Source organism: Excalfactoria chinensis, chromosome 2, assembly GCF_039878825.1.
Source record: "Excalfactoria chinensis isolate bCotChi1 chromosome 2, bCotChi1.hap2, whole genome shotgun sequence".
Lineage (NCBI taxonomy): Eukaryota > Metazoa > Chordata > Aves > Galliformes > Phasianidae > Excalfactoria > Excalfactoria chinensis.
In genome coordinates, this window is record NC_092826.1 from 72198757 (window position 1) to 72224776 (window position 26020).

Genomic DNA, 26020 nt, shown 5'->3' on the forward strand with positions numbered 1-26020 from the left:
CTTTATTAGTATAAACATTTATCATTCTCATTTGTTTTGAAACATATTTCTCAAAACAAGAGCATTCTAGACAATATAAAAATTCTAAATTTTACCCACTGTTACTCAGAAACTCCTAATGCAACTCCAAGCTGTAGTACTTCACTTAAACTATAAATTATTATATTCATTAAAATAGGTATGCATACATTTTATTCAGTATCTCAGCTTCTTGTCTGCCTAATAGATCTACACAACATTTAGCAGGAAATCTAGGCAGCCCCCTAGCACTGAGAAGAAGCATAGGCTAGCATCTCTACAAATTAGTTTGCACTAAGCTGCTCACAATGAAACTGTATATTTACAAAGTTGGATTTAATTCATGACCAGTTCATTAAAGATATAGTGTAGGTAGGATGCAGATGGGTATGGACAGCTTGGATATGCTAAAATCAGTATGTTATTTAAATGTAGTATAGATCCAGATGATGCAGTGTAATGGAATCCATTCCTGCCTGAAATTATCTTCTGTAAGTTCTACAGTGATCTAGCCACTCTCAGTCTGCATTACAGTCATTTTCTCCTCTTTCATTTCATCACTCTTTTTCTCAAGCTGGTATTACAGAGTAAATAAAGGCCTTTACTAAGTTCTTACTGCTATTACTGTCAGTAGGGCTTGTCTACTTCAGTAATTTTAAGAAATTGAAGTTTTTCAAGAGACGTATTTCAGTGAAAGTGTTTCAGACATAAATGTTGCAGATCAAGTTCCACTGAAAGCTGCATCTTTTCATGCAATAAGAAACATGTAGGTTGTTAGCAGATTCACATTTATGGTCAGAACTTTGGAATGCTTTTCTAGAAAGTTATAAATACACAAGTTTTCAAGAATCTCCATGCATTTTCAGTGTTGTTTTTTTAAAACACTAGGTTAAGCTAATGGGAACACAAATTAATTAAGACATGAGTTGGAATAACATACTTGAAATGCTATCATGAGAACTAACCTAGAAGTATAACAATACACAAGAGGATTGCAATCAATGCTCCTGTACTGAGGCCTACTGGCAAGAAGATTGCTTCCACATTGCAGGACAAGATGGTACCATCAGAATCACATCTGCAAACCCGAATGGTCATTGTGTTTGTACTGCTCTGGACAGGGTAACTACTATCTTCTATTACCACTGGAAGAAAGTACAGCTCCTGCTGCCTCCTGCTGTAGCCATTTCTCCTGGTTTCAATCCCAGCTGTGTTGTCTGTAAAACATGAGAGACATTATAGGATTTTTATTGTGCACATAATTTACCCTTGATGTTTGTATCAGCTTTGCTACTGGAATCTGTTTCATTTCTGAAACTCAGTGAATGACATTATCTTATGTATTTGTGTTGTCTTAACATCACAAAAAGAACTGTATTCTGATTGGTATAGCTAAGGTATTTCCAAACAATCAAACAATATATAATTTCCAGCCTAAGACTATGTTCCAAACAACTCTAATTGCAAGAGGACTTACATTAAGACTCCATTAAATCATTCGATTCCTTTTGAAAAAAAGAAAGTGAAATGAGAGTGAAAACTCTTTCAGCCTTCTTGACCTATTAAGACTACAGAAATGAAGTGGGCAATTTATAATCAGTACATTTTCCATCAATTAGTCACAAATGAGTTCAGAGATCCTAGAAATTATGCTTTGTCATTTCTTCTCAGTAGCTAGTCAGTTATCACAACTTTTCTTGAATCAAACAGCAGCAAGTAAATGATGTGAAGATTAAAAGAATTACATTGAAAACAGAAAGAAAATGAAATTAACAGGCAATCAATTAGATGTCAGATTTGAATGAAGGTAGCCTGCAGCAGTAACCATTTTGCCATCCCACCCCTACAATTTGCTATATCTTTAGAGGAGATTATTGGCTGTCTGTGTTATGAATCTTATCCCTTCTTGGTGGTTCACAGTATGTAGAAAAATTAAGGCCTCTGAATAAAACAGGGGCAGTTCAGAATGCAGTTCTGAGTAAGGACAATAAGAAAAGAAGCCTAAATTTCCAAAATAAAGTACATTATGAATGGCTACCATTCAGAAAGCACTTGGCTGACAGAATGTTTATTTCAGATGTCATTATTTTGTCAAACAGGCATATACACATATCAAATTCAGTAACAATTAGCTTTGAAAAATAGAAATATTTCAAAATTGCTTTATTTAGACCAACTTCCATCTTCAGCTTATTCTTTCTCTCTGTTTCATCATGTGCACTGCATAAATACTGATCCAGCTTCATCTTACCATTATTTCTATTGATTTTTTTTCCATTGAAATGCTCAAGATCACTTTTATAGATGCCACAAAGAAACCAAAGGACTTTCCATTCTCTTTCAAAAAGAATAGAACAGCTCAAAGTCTCAAGTCATTGGCTTTGAATCTATTCTGTTGCTCTTTTACGACCCCTTTCACTATCGTTCAATGTCCTTTTGAAAACAAGGGTGCAGGCACATGTTTGAACTCCACATGGAGCAGCCTGGATCTACAGACTGAAGTTAAGACTGCTTCTGGATCTTCAGTCTATTTTAATAGAACCTCTAGATGCATGTTGAACTTCTCTCTTGCTTATCTTCACAGTATGTTATACTCTGGGGAATACAAGGCCTGGAAAAGTTTGTTCTAGAATCACAGAACCATTTGAATTAGTAAGGGATCATTAAAAGTCATCTAGTCCTACTCCCCTGCAATGAAAATGGACACCTTTTCAAAGTCTGACCTTGAATGTCTCCAGGGACAAAGTAGCCACCACCTCCAAGGGCAACACATTCCAGTGCTTCACTACTTTCATCTTAAAAAAATATATTTCATTATGTTCAATATAAATTTCCCCTACTTGATTTAAAACCATTTCCCCTTGTTCTATCAGTTCCTGCTAAGGAGTCCCTTCTGTCTTCCATTGCCCCTTTATATACCTAAAGGCCTTTATCAGGTCTCCTCAGATGCACTACAAACACACTGCATCTAGTGGTATTTCACAACACCCATGATTTTATCATTATAAAACAGCACTTATTATTGGACTTCCCTTCACCATTAGGTCTAATGGGACAAATGATGCAAAACATTTAAATCTTGCTTGGCATAACTATAGATATTGAAATACAACAGCATTTTTGACAGCAATGGATGTTAAAGTCAAACTGTTTAGGCTAAGTACTTCAGAAGAATAATGATCTAATCTTCCAAGAATAGAAGTAAGAGAATTTCATTCCCTTACAAGGCTGTCCTTTATATTCGTTGAAGTCTCTGTCTCAGGATAAATACTTGAATGGTCACTGAAAAAATGCTAAAAAGGACACAGTTTTGATTTAATAAGTTCATATTATTCATATCTGCCATTTTATGAATTATTATGTTTTCATTACATACTGTATTTACAAATTATTAAATGAAATTCTCTGCTCACTCATAAGCTGGTTTTAGCTATCTATGATACACTTTTACAGAATTCACTGATGAGTTCTTTATCCACTGTTTAGTCCATCCTTCAAATTAATATATTTCCAATTTAGAGATAAGGATGTAGTGTGGGACCTTGTCAAAGGCCGTGCATAAGTCGAAGTAGATAGTACTATTTGCCTTTTCTTTGGCCATTGATATCTCCACCCTCCATTCTGTCTTGGAAGGCCATAAGATTGGTCAGGCACAATTTACTCTTGGTAAAGCCATTCTAGCTGCCCTGGTTCACCTCCACCTCTCACACGTGCCTTAACATAGCTTCCAAGAGGACCTCCTCCATAATCCTTGCAAGAATAAACATGATACTCACCTTGTCTCATAAAGGACCTGATTAGTTGTTAGACCTTTACAGTAGCTTTGATAGCTTTTACCATTACTCATTCTATCAGTCACGTGTTACCTCAGTTATAGTTGTTGCATTTTCAGTCGTATGATCAGAGGAGGTATCACATGATTAAGAAACATAATACAGAATAACTAATGTGGCAAAGTTGATGCTGGTTGTTGATTTCTATATAAAAATATCAACTGTCAATTCTCTACCAAAAGGAAAATTAGGGAAAAGTAACAAAAAAGTTCTGAGTTTGGATTTTTCTGTCCACAAGAGTATGTGCTTGCAGATATTTATAAAAGTTAGAACAAAAAAAAAAAAAACAAACAAAACAAAACAAAAGTTTTTCATCCTGAGTTGTTCTTTGCCATTAACTGGAAGCTTCAAATGAAAAATAAAGGTAATTTCAGTAGAGACTAAAAGTTGGGTGGAAAATCATTGAAGTTAATCAGATAAATCCAGAAGTTATTCAGTGTTGTAGGATATTGCAGCAGCACTGCTCATATTTAGAACTAATTCTCCTATAGGACTATGCATCCTTCAGAAAGCATGATAGCTGCATGTTTTGAAATCAGTTTGAAAAGTAGAAGTACTTAAACAAGGCAGCATTACTTCTTTGTTTAAAGATAAACCTGTATTTATATATGAGTTCTTTCTGATAAACTGAATGATAGAAGGAAGTAATAAAATATGGAACAGAGCTTTTGCAGGCCTGCAAGAAAATGCCAGTCTTTGGTGTTCTAGCCCCTTAAAATGGAAAGAAGTGTAAGACCTGGACTTATATTATGTCCTAGATAATTAACAATTAGAAATGTGTCAAATAAAATTTCTGAGGGCATGACTGGAATACAAAGTAATCATAATGGTCATTATAATCACAGCCTGCTATTATGAAAGAGCTATATGGGTAAGCAACTTACTTCTGTAGTCGTGGACTGTGAAATTTGGTTTGTTAGAAGCCTCAGGTGACAGTCTGAAGGAAAACCTTTGCCCAGCTGGTGACAAATCTTTGTCTGCAGCAGTGACAGTCTGTATTACCTGAAACCAGATTAAGATTAATTATGAAGTCAGTTCACTCTTCTAGAAGACATAGTTCTGTTAAAGTGGAAAGTGAACCTCAGATGAAACAATAAAAGGGCAATCCTTATGGATTACTTTCATTCCTCTAGTGGGTTGGATGGTGGAGGCAGGGAGTCTGAATACTATAGTCTCTAGAGAACTTGTGATATCCCAGAATGTCTTGCTTTGACATATAGGAAGGAAATCAGAAGAATTTCCCCTATAATAATAAAATAAGCACCTAATAGTTGTCCTTTTATCTAAACGCTAGTGCTTGTTTGCAAGTTAATTAATTAGAGAAACTTCACTTTATCTGTTACTTCTACTATCACTGCTAGGACTAGAACATGCTAGTACTGCACCCTAATTTTACATCTCCAGATGAAGTGGAGAGGATTTCAAGGTCTGCACCATCTTGTAATGATGGAGTATTAGGACACGAACAATCTAAAATCTATGAGATTCTAGATGAGAACAGTGCAGTTACAATATCACATAGTAGGGTTGCCACTGATCTACATTTCTGCACCAAACATTTTTGGCAATTATTTATGTAACAAAATATTTATAATTGCTGTCAGCTCATTGATTATCTCAGCCTTTCCTGCAAACAATCACCCTTTATATTATTAGTGTATGGATAAAAAACTAATGGCTTTGTCCAATAAGAAAGAAACTAATTTAATTTTTCTGATAAGTAACTGGAACATGCAAACTATAAAAAAGTGAAAAAGAGAGGAACATTATATGAAGTCACAGTCATATCTGTAAAATAAAGCAATAGAAATCACATAGGCTGATTTCATATTACATAGGCTGATTACATATTACACACATATAAAGAGAATTTACTTATGACATGGCAGGATGCATATGTTACTTCTGAGGCTGACAGTTACCTCATAGTTGAACAGGCAAAGTAACAAGTCTTGTAAACAGTACTAGCTGTGAATAAGTTTGATGGTATCCTTGGTACCTTGCAAAGCCTTTGCCTTTTGTAGGGATATTCTGTTTAGCTGTGCAAGTTTTGTTTAGAAAGGCCACATGCCAACAATCTTTAGCCCAACTCTGTTGACATTGGCATCACTGATGGAATAAGACAACATTCTATATCTGTTGAAGTTTTTCCATGCAGTGTATAGGAAACTGTTTATAAAAGCAAGCTTTCAGGAGGACTGACTTTGACTGACTTTGGCACTGTGGGCTCTTTTTCTGTGTATGGGACACAGAAATGTGTGAAATCCAGCCTGCTGTGTTTACTTCCTTGACCATAATTTTACTCCTGTACTTGAATGTCTAAAATTAAGAGCTTCTTTCTCCTGTCATAGCTGTTCCATGCACAGTACCGAGTGACTGTGGTTCATATAATCAGAGATCATAAAATAAAAAGGCCATAAATAAACATCAACAAAGAGAATTCCAGAAGATGAATACTTATAATGCATTTTATTTGCAAAATAATTCTAAACATGATGTCATTTTTGATACCCATGGTTCTTCATGGCTATAAACAATGAGAAAAAGAGAGGCAAAATAGTAATTTGAAATACCTGTCCTGGTTTGGCATTTTCACATACAGATGTCTCATACGGAACTGAAATTTCAGGAGGAAACTCATTGACATCCAGGACATTTATTATAACGTTGACTTTGCTGGTTAATAACGGGTTACCTATAAATAAGTTTTAGGAGAAAAGAATTAAAGAATGTTATTTATGTTTGTTTATCTCCAGTGTCCATGAGATGTCATAATATTTTCTGATGCCAGTATGGTGACTTCTAAAAATCCTTGCCTTACATTCGTTTCTGATTCGTATGCGGGAGAAAAAAAGAAGCAAGCTTATCATTTTGTACCAGACTTTGACCTATTATTGTTCATGGAGTAAAGAATCAATCAACATGATTATGTTTGTCAGAGCATGACTTACAGAATTTGAAGTTGCACCTGTAATTATAGTAGAGAACTTTTCTCAGATCAATTTTCATGGAGTCTTTGGTAAACACATCCAAGAATTATAACAGAATTCTGTTTTCAACAATGGAATACAGAAAAAAAATCAATATTATTTATCCACTGTTTACATCTTCAGGATATTAAGGAGGTATATAGTGCATTAGGTAAAGAAAAGCGATAGAAAAAGAAATAAAGAAAAAAAAATGCTGAAAGTCAGAGAGTGAGTGGAAAATTTAGCAGTGAAATATATAGAAATAGGATTCAACTCATAGTTAGATTATTAAGCTATGGCATACTTACTTGTTTAACTGCATAAATACTTGCAAGTAGCAAATACTTTGTGCAAAATAAATGATAAAAATTGTATGTATCAGTGTCTGTTCATTGTCTTTCTAATGCAGATAATCATAATTTGCTAGCTGATATAATTTAGTCACTAGAAGTATTATATATACAAGATTATCTGCAAGCTCAGTGTCTGGTGGCAAGGTGATATAAATTCAGTACCGAGCAGATAAAATTGCCTTTTATTTTATGTTTAGACACCTCTGATGGAAACAGATACATAAAAAACAGTTTAGCTGGTGAGTCAAAAAGATAATGTAATTATCCCTTGTAATTTGAAAGACAGACAGTGACTACTGAGAAACAGTTAATTATTGCGGAAATCTATGCCTGAAGAATGGTGGTGTGGGAATGACAGCATGTGGTCTAGACCAAGAACAAGAAGTTTTCTTGAACATTCACGTATAAATGGCCCATTTATATTGTTTGTGCTAGCTGCTAATTGCAATTTATATGAACCTTTGAACATCTATTGTTTATAACCAACAGCAGGAAAAGTCTTTGAGCAGGTCAACAATATATTACAACTCATCACCAAGAAATTCACTGTAGCGCTGTTAAAATTTTACATGATTTCTTATTTGTTCTTAGAAACTACTAAATTTAATGCTTTCAAGGAATCTCTGCCAAAGCCAAAGGGTTTTTCAAATAGATTTCTTAGTTAAATAACAACATCTGCAAGCAAAAGCATGCTTTACTTGTTTACATGTAGTGAACAAAGCAACAATCCTAAAAACTCAGCTTGAACTCTACAAAAAGTCCCACAAAAACACTATCCAAATCTTACAATACTTTTAGTTGTTTCCTGTGAACATAACTAATTTATACAGAAATATGAGAACCAGTTTCCATGCTCTTTGAACACTCAGTCATTTTCAAGTGACCACAAGCACACGAAGGTCTCTGTAAAAAATCTTTGTGCAATATGAGTGTAAATAATCCTGGTCTAGCAGCTGAGATTCTTTAGATGCCCAAGGAGCCAGAAGAAATCTGAATCACTTGCCCACATTTGAACTGGTTCCTCTGTACAATCAGGAAACAAAAAAGTATGAAGAGGCTGTTTTGATCAATGGAAAGTAGAACCCCATCTCTGAACATGGAAAGAGATCAGCTAAGTCCAGAGGAGATCGTGTTTAAAGGTTAATTCACTGTGGTGAAAGTATAGGCATAGACATTTGTTCATTTCTTTTCAGAACTATGTACAAGAATGAATGTATTCAAGATTATGCATCATGTACATGGAAGGGATTAGTTAATCACTGCAGCATGCTTTGGAAGTATATACGAATATACATGCATTCTTTGCACTTATTCCTCACTGATAGTTTGCAACTCATTTTCTGTGATTCTTTGACAGGTGTATGTATATCTATTCTCCAAACTATAGTAGTTAGGTAGAATGTCTCCTTACATAAATGGTCAGCAAAAATCAAACATGAAAATAAGATTACCACAGCAAAAGATAGAGCTACTTTCTTTTTATGTGTTTGTTTCTTTCTAATTCTGGATTACACTTTTGTCAGTGTAACTACTCATGTAAGAAGACCACTAGAAGACTGCGTACAGCTTTGGATTCCTATATAACTATAAAGACCTGTAATACTTGATGTTTACAAGGATAAAAAAAATACATGTCAAAAACCACAAAGTTTACTTTAATCTTTGTTTTTGTCTTGCTTGCCCTCTGTCTGAACATCAAATCCTTTCGAGTCCTGTGGGCATAGTAGTGATATGTGTGTACTTGTGACAGTGAATGAGTCACTCAGGCCATTTACTTAAGCCATTTAAACTCAAATTACCCACAAAAGAGGACAAGTGGTTTATCATTAGCATAGGAATTAGGAAAATTTCAGGTTTCAATTCTGTCTGTATGACATTGGCAAATTAATTACTTTCTTTCTTCATAATTTTTCCTGTCTGTAAGACCATGAGAATGCTGCTTCCTTCTCTTGCTTGAGTGCCATGATCTGACAACATCTTCATAGTTCAAGGATAATACGGGACTAGAAACTATAAAATACTTGAAAGAATGAGACTGTGAAAATACGAGATATCTAAAACACATGCTGACCATCAAGGAGATCTCAGTCCCAGCTATGTTATTCAGGAGAGGCTAAACATCATCTTGAGATTTAAGATCACATTTATGTAGCATTATTTCTACAGAAATAAGATCTTAACTTACCCTATTTCTTCTTTTAAGTCCAGAAACTTTTTTCATTCTTGGTAATTTAACAGGACATGGTGGACCTTTCTGAGCACTGAACTGTAATTATTTATACTGTCAAATTCTTACAGCAACCCTTGACACAGTTTTGGCCTGGGGAAACTAGTGGTCTTTCAGGTAATTCACTTTTATGCAGTGAGAGTTAGTATGAATGAAGGACAACTCAGCAAATCCATTTACGTGTTGCTACCCTGTTTGTAAGGCCAGAGTGTTTAATGACATAGAAGTAAACTACTAAGTGCCAGCTGGCCCTAGTGCCAGGAAAAAATGCAAGGCACATATATTTTAATACTCTGGACAGAGTTTGTGGAATCAAAAATATTCAGAAACAGGAACCATGGAGGCTACTAGAAGAAATTATTAGGAGAAAAACAGAACAAAAATGAAAAGTAGAGTAAAGAAGTTCAAGTAAGGAAAAACTGGTAAATTAAATGGGAAAAAAACAAACAAAAAAAACAACAAAAAACAAACAAACAAACAAACAAAAAACAACAACAACAACAACAAAAAACACCACAAACAAACAAAAAAAACCAAACACGAATTTGAAACATCCCCTTCCTGTTCATGCACTTTGTTCTACATGGAGGCTGATTTTTTATTTCAACACATGGGTAAGAGACCTTTTGCATTCTGCTGCCTTCATGTCTGTGTCATCATCTGCATGTTAGCAGAAGAGTCATCTGCTTTCCATAAATGAATGTTTCTACTTTGGGATGAGCTTCTTTAACAAGGGTAAGAAAAAGGTTATAGTGTCTTGTGTTAAAAATGACAGTAAGCATCCATCAATCCACACTGAGTAGATGTTCTGCTATTTGAATACAGATTCACAGATCTTGTTTAGAACAGGTATTTGTCAATTTTTCAGGGTTAGAAGTAAAAAATGAACACCAATATAATGACACATAGTTTGAGCTGGTGACTCAATAGCAAGGCTAGGATAACTTCCCATATCTGATTTCACTATGTGGAGCCAAACAGTTCTGCCCATATTCAAGATTTATTATGTTATTTCTGGGTGATCAGGATTTCCCTCACCTCTGAATACAAACTAACACAAGCAGGCCTAGAACAAGCGGATTTCATAATTAACTTGTTACTACGAGCCGAGGTTTGGCTTCTGGTCAAGCTGCCAATCCACACCACAATTGCTGCAAGTAGGAATGAAAAGACAGAACCTACAGTTTAGGGAAGAATAGTTGCAGTATATCTACATATGTACGTATTAAAAAAAAAAAAAAAAAAAAAAAAAAAAAAGGGGGGGGGGAAATAAATAATAAATAATAAAGCTGGAGGAGGACATTATTTTTCTCTATAATGGGTCATGTCAATAGAGGACACACTGATTTACATAAGGCAATTGTCATCTGCCTCATTTTTGAAATATATTCCTTTAAAAAATGTCTGATATTTCTCTTTTCTTCTATATTTTTTTTTTCTTTTTTCTTCTAATAAAAAGCAGACTTATCAGCTTGTAAGAAAAGTCTATGGTACATTCAGTTCTGCATTGACATTTATCTACTGTCTGGTGCTATATTTGGCTATCTAAACTGCTTGAAAATATTTAGATAAGAATAAAGTCCTGGGACAAGTTTGTGCAACCATTTGCAATATTGGGCCACTTGGTAATCTGGCATATGTCAAAGCACTGTTCAGTGTCCTGTTACTATGAGAGATGATTATTGCAGTGTTTCTGTATAAGTGCAAAATCAGTCACATCTTTTTTGTGACAGAAAGTTCTCCAATTTTTTTTTTTTTTTTTCCTCTCTTTTACTTCAGATGTTTCCTACTTTTCTCTTTGGCCTTCTTGGCTGTGCACAGTGTATCATTTCTCAAAGCTGTTGTTTATTTCTGTGCGATTTCCTGTACATCTGCATATAGAGCTCTAAGACAACATAAATAAAATCTTCCAAATTTTTCCCATACTGCACTAGTACAGGTACAGCAATTATTTTTATTGCTATGGATAATGCTTTATAAATATTTTGATGCATGCTGAAATAAATCACAAGTATGTCTCAGGTCTAGAACCTTAACTAGACTACCTGCTTCAGTTCTGCATAACATTATGTAAACTTGGAGATTTTAGCTAGCTTTAATTACTCTAGGGAATAATAAACAGATTCCTATTGAATTTATTAAAACTGAAACCTTACTACAGAAAGATTTTACAATTCTCAGAAGATCCTTATCCACCAAAAAAAAAAAAAAAAAAAAAAAAAGCATTACAGAAATTTAGAGCATTACAAGTCTTCTCCACTATAGCCTTTCTGTTTCTCTGAAAATGAAGTATGAAAATGAAGTACAATTCTGCTGGACTTTCAGCATATGCAAATGCTTGTACCTCCATAAAATCAGTCACTTGAGAAAGTTTAGTCTCTTTTGCTAGTCTATTCCTGTTTCAAGTTAAGGATAGATTTCAAGTGTTCATTTGACCAGTGTCTCTGTTAGATTTTCAGACTCAGGTATTGATACCACGGTTCTCCTTGAGATAACTGCAGCTGATAATTTTGTTTTTTTAATTTTATTTTAGGTAATATAAGCTTTCTTTGCTTCCAGTATCTCCCTCTTACTGTTAATAGAATGTCTTACATACTGAATCACAGAATCACAGAACTGTAGGGGTTGGAAGGGAGCTCTGGAGATCATTGAATCCAACCATGCAGGTTCCCTACAGCAGATTAGACAGGAAAGCTTCCAGGTGGCTCTGAATATCTCCAGATTCCACAGCCTCTCTAGGCAGCCTGTTCCAGTGTTCTTCCATCCTCAACGCAATGTTCTTTTTTTATGTTCAGATTAAACTTCCATATTCCACATTATGTCTATTACAGCTTGTCTTGCTCCTGGGCACCACCAAAAAGAGCCTGGACTCATCCACTTGACATCTGCTCTTCAGCAATGTGTAATTGCTGATATTTATATTAACACCTAGGTAAGTGTAGACATTTATAAATATTTGTGATTGACATCTCAGTGCCATGAAATACATTGAGGAAAACAAGTTATTTGTTTTTCTGGACACACAAACAATACAGAATGAATAGGAAATATACCAGGTGTATTTTTGTACAGCCTATCATGTCCTAAGAAAGATTTTTGTGGTCTTTACACAGCCTCTAGAAGACCAAAATTCTCATTTGAATAGTGGTGTATGACTACCAGACTTTCATTTTGACAGGATCATGAAGGAGGAATTCTACAGATGCTACATAGAATGGCAGTGAAGAAAGTTGGAGCTACTTAATACGTGAGAATAAGGGAGGACTTATCTGAAAATAAAAGCTTTACATGAGAAGGCAGAAAGAAATAAAACAAACAAAACCAACAATCATACAGTAATAGAAAACAAGTGGTTAAGAGGAAAGAGACTTGGGCAGAGAGAATACTCAAAATCAACAAGACAGCACACAGGTTGATTCATTTAGTGCTCTAAATTATTAGCATGCTATTATGCCTCAATTTGACTGTAATTCTTGTCTGAGAATTAAATGAATGTTTATGTATGGAGGAAGGTCTCTATACATTCTCTTCTGATTTCAAGCATTCTTGCTGATAAGATTTTTCAGCTTCTGAAGGGATTGTTCTTGCATGAGGACTACTAGAAGACAATTACTATGCAAGCCTGTTTGAATGTCATAGTCTGTGAAAATGATATTTATCAGGCCTTTCTAAATCATTTCTTGGTAATATATGCACTCTTTACAGCATATTTATGCTCAAGCAATACATTCTGAAAAAAAAAAAAAACAACAACAACAAAAAAAAACACATTAGCATATTAATTCAATTTGTATCATACTTACTAACTTTACTTGCAATTATAGAAAAATTGTACTGTGCTGTGCTTTCTCTGTCCAGTAATTCGTTAGTAGCAATGGTTCCTTCATTAGCATCTATTGTAAAGTAGCTGTCCACATCATTCTTCCAGTCGATGAAGTATCTGTATATGAAAAATATTAAATAGAGTAGATGCAAATGTACAGTGCTTATACATTTATCATAACAGCAGTCTAGCTACTGGAGCTGATATTTTTCTCTTCCCAGCTATTACCATCTTTGCAGGAAGAAGACAATAAGCTATAATTTGTTTGTTTATTTATTTATTTATTATAGAGTTGGAATGTTCAAGGGGAAAAATGAGTATATAATAAAAGATTTAGTACTTCTCCTGTTCAGATTATTTGAAAATGGGTTCCCAAGATGTTGATGCACAGCTTTTGTTGACATGATCACTTACGCCTGTCACTTTATAAAGCACTAGAGAAGCTCACAGGGAAAAAGATAAAAGCTGTGAAACAGTGCTTACTTAGTGATGGATAGTGGCTCACATCTGGTCTCTTTACACATATTCATAGTTACAAAATACTTAATGGGCTGACAGAGAGATGTCTTGGTAGAACAACTGTTAGTACAGCCTACTTACTTAGAGGTCCTTTATCAGAAGAATATTGGAGCAATCATAGTATAGAAGACCTCAGTAGGCTTATTACCCTTAGTTACACAGCAGCACTAAAAGGCTCTTTGCTTTTGGAAAGAAGGAACAAGTCTGACTTTCACTGGAGTTGAGAGGAATGGGGAACCTTTTTTTTTTTTTTTTTTTTTTATTCTTTCGCAAAAAAAGGATGAACACAGGATGAAATCAAAACTCAAAATGTGTATCTGTTTGTTATTTGTCCCTACCAAGGACATATTAGAAAGAAGAGACATGCTTGTAAATGTAGCCACTTAAAAGCAATCTGATAATTACTCCAAAACCATTTCCCTTAAATGCTAATTAATTTGAAGGTTTATTTTCTCATTTGATGCTACTGTTTATAGGCATAACAGAATAATTCTTCTGATGCAGTGCCGCCAGCAACTAATTTCCTTTTCATTGCTGCTCTCTTCATACCTAGATTGTGTTTCTCAAAAACCAGGCAGGATGAAAATGAGAAACATATTTGTGAGCAATAGGCAATAAGAAAGAGTGGCATTCAGCAACAGTTAAGTTTAGAAGTTCAGAAAGGCCAGAGGAATATACCTATGACACCTCACTGCATGTAGATCAGCGAGACTAAAATCAGAAGATAGTTCCTCTTCTGATTAGTATAATTTGTGGAAAGAATGTATTTGTAATGCAATGTTAAACACCAAGCTTATTTCTACAGAAGGAAGCAGTGTTACAAAAACATGAATTGCACATTGCCTTAGAATGGGACTCATGAATGTTAATAACAAAATGAGATTTAAGTAATAAAAAAATTCACAATAGAGCATACCATTTCATTGAATCAATATTATTAGAATATCCTGCCTGTAGATGAAATAGTTTACTTCAATTGACAGTCATCAGGATCAGTTCACTGTTTTATTTGAGGAGCCTCACCTATGATTTGCTAAAATCCTGCTGTATCCTTTTACACAGCTGAGCAGGTGCATTTTCTATCCACATATGGAATTTCAATCTCATTCAAAACTTTGTTAACATAAAAAATATGAAAAATGTATATGCCATTTCTTAGAAACACTGTTTGCTCTCTCAAGAACAGTGAAATTAATTGTTCATACTTTTCATTTTTAATAGATTATATTACATACTCAGCCACAAACAAATAAGTTCTGTCAAAGCATGAGAAAGTAACTTATCTTCAGCCTGTGGAAAATCAGCTCCATCTAAGTATCCTGCACACCAACAGTATGAGTCAAAGAAAATACAGGTTCAAAGTAGCAGAAGTGTGATTAAGATCCTTCACCATGAGGCTTTAAAACTACTGAAATCATACTCAGTTTGAACACTGTTGTTTCCAAAGTTGAATTTAATAACAAATACTTGTAAGATCAGAATCTAATAATCTATCTGCAAGCATTCACACAGGTGGTTCACTTCATGCGTAAACTCATTATGTGTACTCCTAAACGCAGCAGGGTCAAAGTCCCAGATAAACTTTGCAAGACTGGCACTACTCCTCATGAAGCTAATGCCAGAATTCCTCTGGCTTCAGAGAAAGCTAGATCAGTGCAAATAGAACAATTGTAATAAAATCAGATTTTATGGTTGTAATAGTTCTTCAAAATTCATTGTCTTTATTTGCATTCAAAATGTGGATATTACTATGCCAAAATTGTTGGTATTTTTTATGAGTTTATTTATTTATTACTTTGGTATTATGTTTGAAGACATGCCTTTCTTCTTTTTTTTATGGTAAAGAAGGCTCATATGTTAAAAATAGGAATGGAATAGTTATTTCAGACCCCAAATTAGACTAGATAGTGAAGAGAAACAAAAGTATTGGAGATGTGTTGTGTAAAATATATATTCTCTAATTAAAAAAGGCAAATATCCTTTCTCTTTCCTTTCACGGTCAGTCTATGTGCAGTACCCGTGGGAAAAAAATAAAATAAAATAATAATAATAATAATAAAATCTATGAGAAGATCCTCTCACTGACTGCTCTTCTGGACATAGAATTGCGTTCTCTCACTTCAGTAAATTTGTAATGCTTAGCAAAAGAATGAATGGAACTCTGGCTACTTTTTAAATGGGAATTGTTGAAGAATTTCAAAGGTCTAATTTGGGGAAGACCCTGAAAGAAGGGAAGTTTTCTTTTATGGCCCAAAAGTATTTTTTTCATACAGTCTGGCATTCAGTGTGAGATTTTCTGTAAGGAGCACTGCAAAACTTTGTCTTTTCTTAAGACCTGAATTCTATCTTTTCCTCTGGGGGGAAGAAAATAAGTAACAAAAAACCAAAACCAAGAACAAACAAACAAGCAAAAAAAACTAACCAACCAACCAAACAAACAAAAAAAAAAAAACAAACACAATACTCACAAAAAAACAACCAAACAAAAAAACAAAAAGCAAAAAAAAAAACAAAACAAAACAACAACAAACAAAAAACAACCCAAAAAACAAATACATAAGCAAACAGAAAAATCACTTTCAAGAAAAAAAGAACTGAAAAAAGAGCTGCCAGTATGAAAAACTCAGTAACTTACCAGAGACAGACCCAGGTATCTGGAACACAAAGCCTGACATTTCTTGTTAGACTGACACAGAGAGGACTGCTGTTGAAATGGCTGTTATTAGGACAGCTGTCTAGATCTTCTAGTCATGCTCTAGCAGTTTGAAACAACTGAGCTTGGTTTGTTTAACTGCCTAGACTTCCTGTGAAACAGGTCAGTGCACTAATTCCAAGAGGCAGCTCTCTCCTGGAAAAGTTAGGGTGCATTGGCACAGCCTCACTTGTTTACTCTGGACATAGCAGCAATATATTATTTCAGAAGCACCTGAACTGGCCTCCTAGGAGATCTCAGTATCTGGATGTTGATACATAGCTCATAGTCACTGTCAAAGAAGACACTTCGTATAACATAACTCCCTGCATATACTGCTCAGCAGAGGACTGTGTTGGAGGTTATATTATTGAGTGGGAATAAGTGTGGAAGGATGTATCTTTACTAACATTGTTTCGGTCTTCCCAACAATAGCTGTATTTGTACATCAAGTAGGATAGAGGAGAGAGAGTGGAAATATTTGATTTATAAAATAATTGGAGCCAAACCTGGAGGACTCTCACTGAGAGTGTTCACAAAACACACTGCCCTCTTAAGGAGCTCACATAATAATCTGCATTCATTTTGGCTAAATGGTGAATGGGCTGTGGCTCACAAGTGGGCTCTGAGAAAGACTATGTCTACTGTAGCTGCAGCACAGACGATAGCAGAGTGCTTGTGGGAGGGGTGTTGAATTCATAAGCAAAAGCAGATCATCCTTGTGAGGACAGTATGAACTCTGAGCCATCAAGCAGACAACTTCAGTTGCTTCAGGCTGTTATGCCGTGAATAAATGATCCAGACAGCTGTCCTGCTGCTGGTACGGAGATGTGTGATGACAGGTCATGCTAAGGAGTAGTGGGAGGTGGCAGTATGCACAGAAGGCCATGGAACCCAGGACTTGATCAGGGTTCTTTGGTCCTAAAATTGTAGAAGAGACTTCCTCTGCCCAGCAGAAATAGCCTTGAGAACTGTGGGGTCCATCCTCGACAGAATGGTGAGCATGAGGAGAACTCTTACTAAGTCAAGTTGCTAAAGGAAAAGTGAATGAAAAGTGCTGCCTACAAACACTGTCACTGTTTGCATACTAAGAAGGGAAGGGAAGCTTGGACCATACACCTAGAGATGCCATTATGCTAAAAGCACTAGGACAAAACTTGTTCCTGCTTTACTAGCATGGATGCAGCAAATTATCTGAAAGCATATTCAACTGAAATTGGCAAGAAGAAAATGAATTAACCAATTCACTGAACAATAACACATTTAAATACTCTTTTTCTCTTTTATTTTACTGTTCAACAAACAAGCAGGAGTAATTAAAACCAGTCTTCGAAAAGAAGAAAAGAAAAATGAAAGGGGGACATTCCAGTACTTTTTATATTTGTCTTTGGGTTGTTCCACATCATTCATGCCATTCATCAGTGTAAATTGTCTTTTCTGTATTCCCATTTCTACTGTAAAACTGTAGCTGAAGCAGACCCAGATGGTGACTCTAAGAAAACCCAAATCACAATTTTTCTGTCCATACACTGAATGATTTGGCTGCCGATCCCAATTTAGAAAGCATCCTATTTCTCCAACTACAGCATGCCAAACCGAAGCACTGGAATGAAGTATTTTAGATGTTGGAAAATTCCTTCGTGTGATAAAAAGAAGCATCATTTTTAAGAGAAAGCACGTTTTTAACTATGCTTTTCCAATCCATATATTTTTTCCAACTTCAAGTATGTACTTAATGCCTTTCTTTGAACCTGAATCATACTGGAAAGAGCAAAGATCCTTTCTTTCACTTTCTGAAGTTTCTTGACTGCTTGGGTGCTTTCTAATAATATTTTCATTGAATGTGCTCTCTTGTGTCACTAGTCTGTTCCTTCCCTAGCCACTCTGGAAAGCCCTCACTATCAGTGGTGGGAGGAAGAGGATCCTGTAGATCTCAGACGGGCTAAGGCAGATCTTAGATTGCCTGGGGCTCCCTGCAGTCACCTGAAGGGTTGTATTGTGAAGCAGATCTTGATTTAGGCAACTCAGTTGAATAAAGCAAAGATGACTCTCTTAGTCCAGGCTGGATCATTGTTTAATATTGCTTAATATTACCCACCTGAGAGGTTTTATTTTAACTGGTTTGGGAGAATTGTTACTGAAAGTTCTGTTGGCATGGAGCAAATAAGCAACATGTACGGAAAACTGATCTATGCAAATTAGTTATTCTGGATTCTGAATGTTGAGGATTATGGGAATTAAAAAAAAAAAATACAGGAACACAGTCTTTGATTGATTTCTGGAGAATGATCATGGGAATAAATAGAAACATTGATGACAAAAGGACAAAGTAGATGTTCATCTTCAAACGAGAGAAAGTTAACTGTCCCAGTAAAGGCTACATTTTTTTACTAAGGGCCAAAATCCTCAGACACAGCTGAGTGACTATCTTCAGAAGATATGGGTTTTAGTGAACCTTCTTTATCTTTCTGAATTTATAAGTGCCTCATTTTAAGGAGTAACTACAAGCTAAAAAAATGTAGTGGCAATATGATGAGCTAAGCACAACTAGCAATTAGATATTTGAAGATTAATGGCTTGAGGATGCTGTAGCTTTTTTCAGAATGAATATTTCCTGAAAAATTCCTGATGGTTTGTTTATTACAAGAGGAACAAATAACGTAGTTGATAGAGATGATGTTTTATATAAATATCTTAACTTGAAACTGTTCATCTCAAACTTTGCTGAAATAAAGCAAATTCTGGAACTTAATGATTTAGAACACTGATTTTTGGGAGAGTGATGTTACCAGAAAAAAAAAAAAGGCAAAGAATGACTATTTTTTCTGATATTGTAGATCTCTATTTGTGTATGTGACCTTAGATTGATTAAATAGAGTTCATTTTAATTTTTATTAAAATATTGAATTGCTGGTAAATGAAATGCAGAACTTATGCTAACTTGGGACAATTAAGTACCACCTATCATATAAAATAATGTGTAGATAATAAGAAAGAAAAAAAAAAGTATAAACATAAACAAAAGATACAAAGATTCAGTTGGAAATTATGAGCAGTTAGGATTTTTTGTAGTTCCAACACATACATAATTAAATAGATGAAAGAAAAATGTAAAGCAGGACTGGCAAAAGATTTGAGGGACTAGAAGAATGCAAATGAGACTTGATATGTGATGTGACTACTTGAAAGTCCAAAGGAATTTTCTTCTGTACCACATTCATGCACCGCAGCTAAGAATTAATAGATCTCTACATATAACTAGCTGTTGAGAAAATGGCACCTCCACAACAGATTTTGGCCATCACATCATCAGACAGATATCATAGAGAGATGATGGAAGCCCAAGAAAAACTGTCGTAGGTGTAGGCAGGATGAATTTTTAGGAAAGATTAACAGAGCTAAAATATGTTTAGCTTGGATAAGAGATGACAAAAGGAAGAAATGATAATTGTCTGCAGATAGCTGAAGGGCTTAAACACCATGAAAAGGAAGATATTATTTTGTTCAGCACAGAGGAGTGGAAGGATGAAATTCAGAAGGAAAAAATTTTGTTATGCAGCAAAATCTTTCTGGTGGTGATGTATATTACACTGCACAAAAGATAAACGATACCAGTTCTGTTACTTGGCACTGTAAAGCTATGCTGGGTAAAGTACAGTCAGGGAAATTTTTAGAAAGATGGATTGAATAATCCCATTAGTCCCTGTAATACTGATGTATATGACACATACAAGGGCATATTATCTTCATGTGAAACAGTGAAACATACTGTTGCAAATCTGCTCTATGATTCAGTTTGAAATATTTAAATTATGAACACTTTTTTTTTATTTTTTTATTATCTTTTAAGACTGCTGTTACTAAAAAGTATGGAAACAGCAAATTGCATCTAAAATGAGAAACACGACATCCCTAGCTCAAGTCAAGCCTGAAAGAAATTAAAATATCAGAGAAGTTTAAGCAAGCAAACAAGTTTGTATCCTTCAAACTCCCATCCTGATGACAAAACTTCCTTGCTGTAGTTCCTATAATTATACATTTAGTGAGTTATCATTGTGTAAATATCAAAAAAACATCACACATACGTACATGTGGACTTGAAACATCAGTTCTTTATGGCCCTGCTGACTTCTGCTCTTCTCAAATGTAAGTGCTAAACTCTTCAGCTCCTGATGGCTGATCACTGGAAGTACCTGCACTTCCAGTCAAGACTGAGGATGATTGTCATAATTTTACTAAAGATGCAATATGGGTTTTTAATACAAGTTCTCTATACATTATGCATGCTTAGAGAAGCCATACGGTTAAAAAACATAAAATAAATAATTAAAAAACAAACAAAAAACAAAACAACAACAACAACAACAACAAAAACAAAAAACAAACAAACAAACAAAAAACCATGAAGATTTTCCTGATCTAAATGATAATAACCTCAGTTATCTGTTTTTAGGGCTGAACCGAATAGATTATTAAATTATTCTTTAGGGCAGCAGCACTGAATCAATATTAAGTAACTTTAGACGTTTTTTCATACTCTCATTTGATTTAAAGATTACCCTTAATTCTGAGTCTTGTGATTCGCTATTAACTTAAAAATGCTGTCTTGAAAATTTTTATGAATGCAGCAATAGTAAATATCATTTTTTCTCTTCTCTACAACATGAAAATATAAAATAAGGTATAATTAACTACTCGCCAAACACTAGCAAACACAAGTCTTTGCATATAACTCATGTTTTCCTGTTTTAATACAACCACAAGGTTCTTTCTAGTATATTTTCAGGTCCCTTTCCAAAATGCAACCCAGTAACTGTGGTGCTTTGTCCATACTAAGTTCTATATACATAGAAGGTTAAATATATTTAATAAAATAAAATACTCTTTTATCAACCTCAGTTCTGTTAATATCAACATCTGTTAATATCAACATTAAAAATTAAATTGCTCAGTATTGTGAAAAGAAATTGGACCTCTGGTACAGAAATTATATTCTTAGTAGTCTGGTTTTAATTCTGCGTTCTTTTGCTTAGAGGTAGCAAATCTAGAGAAATATATTTACCATGGCATACAAATTTAATTCATATTCACTGTTACCAGAAAAGTCTAAAGTTAGTAACAGCAAAATAACATCTGATGTCTTGCTGTAAAATTTTCCTGTTGTTAAACAAATATTGTAAAAGATGTGATAATGTTCCAAAGTGGCGGGTGCTTTTCTGCAAGGTTGCCTTTTCTTGTTTATTTGTTTAAATAATTTACTAAGCTGCCTCTGTTAATGGGAGCAGAAGTTTTCTGTACCTTTGCTGAACACTGTTTCAGGCATTAGCATTCCTGAGAATGCTTCTAAGGCATTAGTGGTCATTCCAAAGAAGTTTACTCTCATATCCCACACTTTGGGTAATCCTCCAGATACTGTCCAGATCCCAGAAGAACCACAGCTATACAAACACTGCATATCAGACTCTGATGCTATAGAGAAGGCTAGAAGGAATTTGTCCAGCCTGGAAGAAGGAGCAAACCTTTCTTGTTAGATTGACTCATGATCATCATCCTCATGTCTTTCAGACAACAGGACATTTTCCATTTGAAAAAAAAATAATATAGTTTGATTCGCCTGCATTCCTCATGGTTGGGTTCACACTCCTTCATATGTTAGTACATATTTATGAATTTTAAAATGAAGATTAGTGATTTTAGCAGTCAGGAGTTTACGTGATATGTAACGATAAGTAGCAGTGCAAACAAATTATACTTTGCTTCTTTGGACAAAATGGAGTAATTTGCAGAGTTGACTGAGAAGCAGTGGCTGCAGACACCCAGGCTCTAACAATAGGTCAGAATCTGTTGAGAAGCTCTTAAACTTTTCATAAGCCTTATAAATCTTACATAAGAATTTCCGTAAAACATGCTAGACAATATGGGAAATAAAACATGCTGCAGCTGAGTTATCAGCCCTTCCAAACTGCCAGTACTGCCTGTCAACAACTTCCACTGCTTCCTCCCCACTCTACATCTAAAGATTTTGTTCATTTGTTTATCAACCCTTGCAGTCAGCTCCATTTTCTGCTTTTGCGTTTCTCATTACAGGCTGAGTATCTTATCAAAAGACATTGTCGCATCAGAAAATGCATTGTTTTTATCGAGTTTTAACATCATTTACACTGCCTCATTGAGCAAGCAGAACCACAGGACAGCATGGTGGAAGGCAGCTCTGTCCTGCAGTTTAATCAAGCTTCAGTAATTTGGAGGAGGAAGAACATTGTAAGAATGTGAAGCAGCAGGAGGCACATTCAGTTTAACCCCTTCCAACTCTTCAACCTGAATTTTCTATACTTCTATGGTAGGAAAACGTGAAAGCACTTAGTCTACCAGAACCACAGATTGTAGGCTCTGAACACCATTTCACTCTGAATTTGTGAAGTGCAGGTTTGTCCCCCATGGTGCTCCCCCTATTGTGCTCTGCAGCTCTACCACCTGGTGGCTGGAGGGGCCGCTCCAACTTAGTGAAGGTCTACTGTTCTGCTGCTGTTTGGTGTGGAAAAGGTCTGCCATGCTGGGTGTCTAGATTCACTTCAGTACTGCTATCAGTGGATAGAGGGAGTACAGAAAGCTAGAGAGCAAAGGAAGTTAAATGCCTCCTGCCTTGAAACCCTAGGAAAACAGAGAGGGCCAAGGGATGTGGGCTGCTCCATCAGATGTTTAGCCTCTGCAGAAGCTAAAACTTCATTATGCACTAGCTGCACCAGGGAACAGAACAGAGAAATGAAGCTGTGTTATGCTGCCTGGGTCCTTCACTCTGGCTGAAATGGTTTACTGTACAATAAAGTGCTAAGGCAAGACACCTCAAAGCATAAATTTAGCAAGAACAATCTTTGATGACTTTCCTTTGTGTCACATAAATATTAGCTTTGCTCTATACCTCTTTTGGAAACTAAAATCTGAATAAATCTTTTTTTTTTTTTTTTTTTTTTTTTTTTCCCACAGCTGAAGTAAAGTGTTGAGACAATCAGAGAAAAAGCAAAAAACAGCAGTCATGCTGACTCCAGAGAAAACTGCGGCTCAGAGGAGGATTTATTACTAGCTTGGATCCTCACCTGGGACTGACCTGGGTCACCAGCAGATGCAAACAAAGCAGTCAGGAAGTGGAGGCTGTATTGCTGCTTCAAGCCCAGTCTGGTGAAATGCTTATAAAGGATTATTTGGGATGGTTCTGCCACTATGAGATCAGCCAAGTTTTCCTTTATCAATTGTCCTGTTCAGTCCTCTGCTTATATAATGAAACCCAGAATCCATAGAGAATAATGTCATTATGGAGTCACCTTTATAAAGATTTCTTCATGAGAGCCCTAGGTAGAAAGTGCTTGGTGAGCACATCTTTGTTTCCCTATGGCCTGATGGCCTGACACAAGCCACATCAGGTCCAGTCATTTGCCTCCAAAATTGGTTCTGCTCCCCTCCTATGTGAGCTGGAATTTCTGTGTCACGTTTCCTCCATAGACTATATTTTTGTTTCTTACTGCCTCCACAGCATTCCTTTTCTATTTGGCCACACTGAACCTCAGCACTGTATTCTGATAAGCTTTGCTCCTCTCACATCCAGAGCCACCTGGAGTGATTCTGTGCTATTATCACAGCTGGAAAGGAGAATAGCGTTTTGGATGGGAGATGGAAGTTCATGAGATTCATCTGCAGATCCACAGTCAGGATGAGACTGAAATTTCAACACATGTAGATCCCAAAATGTGTCTTTGAAAAAAAACAAAACAACAAAACTGTTTAAATGACATTAATGCCTGCAAGCAAATGATCAAATATATTAGGAACTCTTGCTTAAACACAATGATTTCTTAATCGCAGCCATAAAATTGATCATTTTAGGATATAAAATAGGTTTGCAAACAACTAAAGGAGAAATTCAGACTGATAGGACTTGAAATCTGTTCATACCACTATGGTTAAAATAGACATGCTTATGGAAAAGACCAGAAGATATATAATTAAAAATGCTGGGAATCTTAAATTTAAAATGGAAATAATATTTCAAATTTGACTCTGTGCATGACTGTGCAGAATAACCAACTAACAATGTTACATGAAGCAGATAAGCTTTGCTTAGATATTGGTTTAAGACCTGACCCTTCATAATTCCCTTAGTGTCAAGCCATGAGAGGTTCACAGCTTGAGGTGACATGGCTGCAACCATTAAACCTCTGCTTTAATCTCACAATTGCTTTTTAGAAAGTTTGAAAAATCCATTGCTGGAGAAATTTGCAGTAAGAGCTCTTGATCAAAAACTAGAAAGACTATTATTTGAGCTGAAATAAAATGACAGTGTGTGCCTGTGGGATGTGAACCGGCTTTGTAAGATCACATCACCAGGTGGTAGAAGTGCTGTGAAGTAAACCAGAGCTATTACAGTCATATTGCTTCCTTCCTCTCTCTCTGACTTCTTAGGTATTCTCAGTTAATTTAAAAGCTTTCCCTGCCAAGTTCTTTTTTTTTTTTTTTTTTTTTTTTTTTTCTCTGCCTTTGAGCTGAATGTACTCTTGATTTTCAGAATCTATTTTCTCCACAAACAGGTCAATCACTGAAAGCAGTAGTGCCTAAACTTCTAACATACTTTTTCTGTGTATACTTTTAGTTCCAAACTCCTCATTTTCAAAAGCTTAATCTGATTGCATATGCCAACAGGAGACCACTTGCTGTTCTTCATGGGTATCAGTACATTTAGAATTTCCTAACTATAAATAAAGGTTATTGGCCTTTCTCAGCTTTAAACCATGTTTTAATTTGCCTTTGCCTTGCTGGATTTGAGAAATAAAATTTCCAACAACAACTGCTTCCAGAAGAAAAGAAAAAGAAAAAACAAAAAGTAATTGCATGTCAAAAGAATCCTAGCAATCAGTTACTTGGAAAGTTACACCTTTCCTCTAAGCACACATTTGATGACTTGAGCCAGAAAATATTCACCTTTACTCCATGTTCCTGCTAGCCTTATGAAAACCCACACAGATTGAAAAATTAGTCTGCATTTGCTCCAAGACGTGAAGGAGTGTTCTCCAGCTCAAGTCTCTGGCTGTTCACAGTGAATATGCTTCAATGTCACACAAGGTCAATGAATGGCAGCATGTTTACCATCCTAGCAAGGAGTGGCATGTGTTCCCTTCAGCCTTAAGGCAACATATTTCAGATTAAGATTAAAACAAAAGTGTGTTTTTATCATTGTGGCTAAGAGCAGCTCCAGCTGATCTCTGGGACAGAGGCACCACAGTTCTTCAACTGATATATCTGTGTCACTTGTCAATGAGCCATGTAACTGAATACTTGTGGGTACATACTCCACTGCAAATGTGAAATAAAGCATATTAATGTAAACTATTAGGGAATTAATTAATATTATACTCATCTTGCTTCACAGTAAAGGTAAAGCAGATACTTCCCATTTCTGTGATTCTGCTGAAGAGTGGGAATTAATTAAGCTGAAACAAAATGATTGCTTTCAAAAGACGGTTCATAATCAGAAGATGGAGATTTTTCAGGCTTGTGTTGAAGAACATTCACTTTTCTCTCAGTCTTCTAAAAGCAG

The 26020-nt window shown here is 35.4% G+C and overlaps 1 protein-coding gene across 5 annotated transcripts in view; it reads right to left on the minus strand.

Moving 5' to 3' along the window:
* CDH12 (cadherin 12) overlaps nt 1-26020 on the minus strand; it is a 506510-nt gene that overhangs the window by 7087 nt on the left and 473403 nt on the right. For 4 of the 5 annotated variants that reach the window (XM_072327372.1, XM_072327373.1, XM_072327374.1 and 1 more), the window contains 4 exons: nt 13204-13340; nt 6425-6546; nt 4736-4853; nt 984-1235 (listed from right to left, as the gene is read on the minus strand). In XM_072327372.1, the coding sequence (XP_072183473.1) occupies nt 984-1235; nt 4736-4853; nt 6425-6546; nt 13204-13340 (629 nt within the window). Of the gene's footprint in view, nt 1-978; nt 1236-4735; nt 4854-6424; nt 6547-13203; nt 13341-26020 lie in introns of those variants that run through there. The other variant, XM_072327376.1, reaches the window with a different exon arrangement.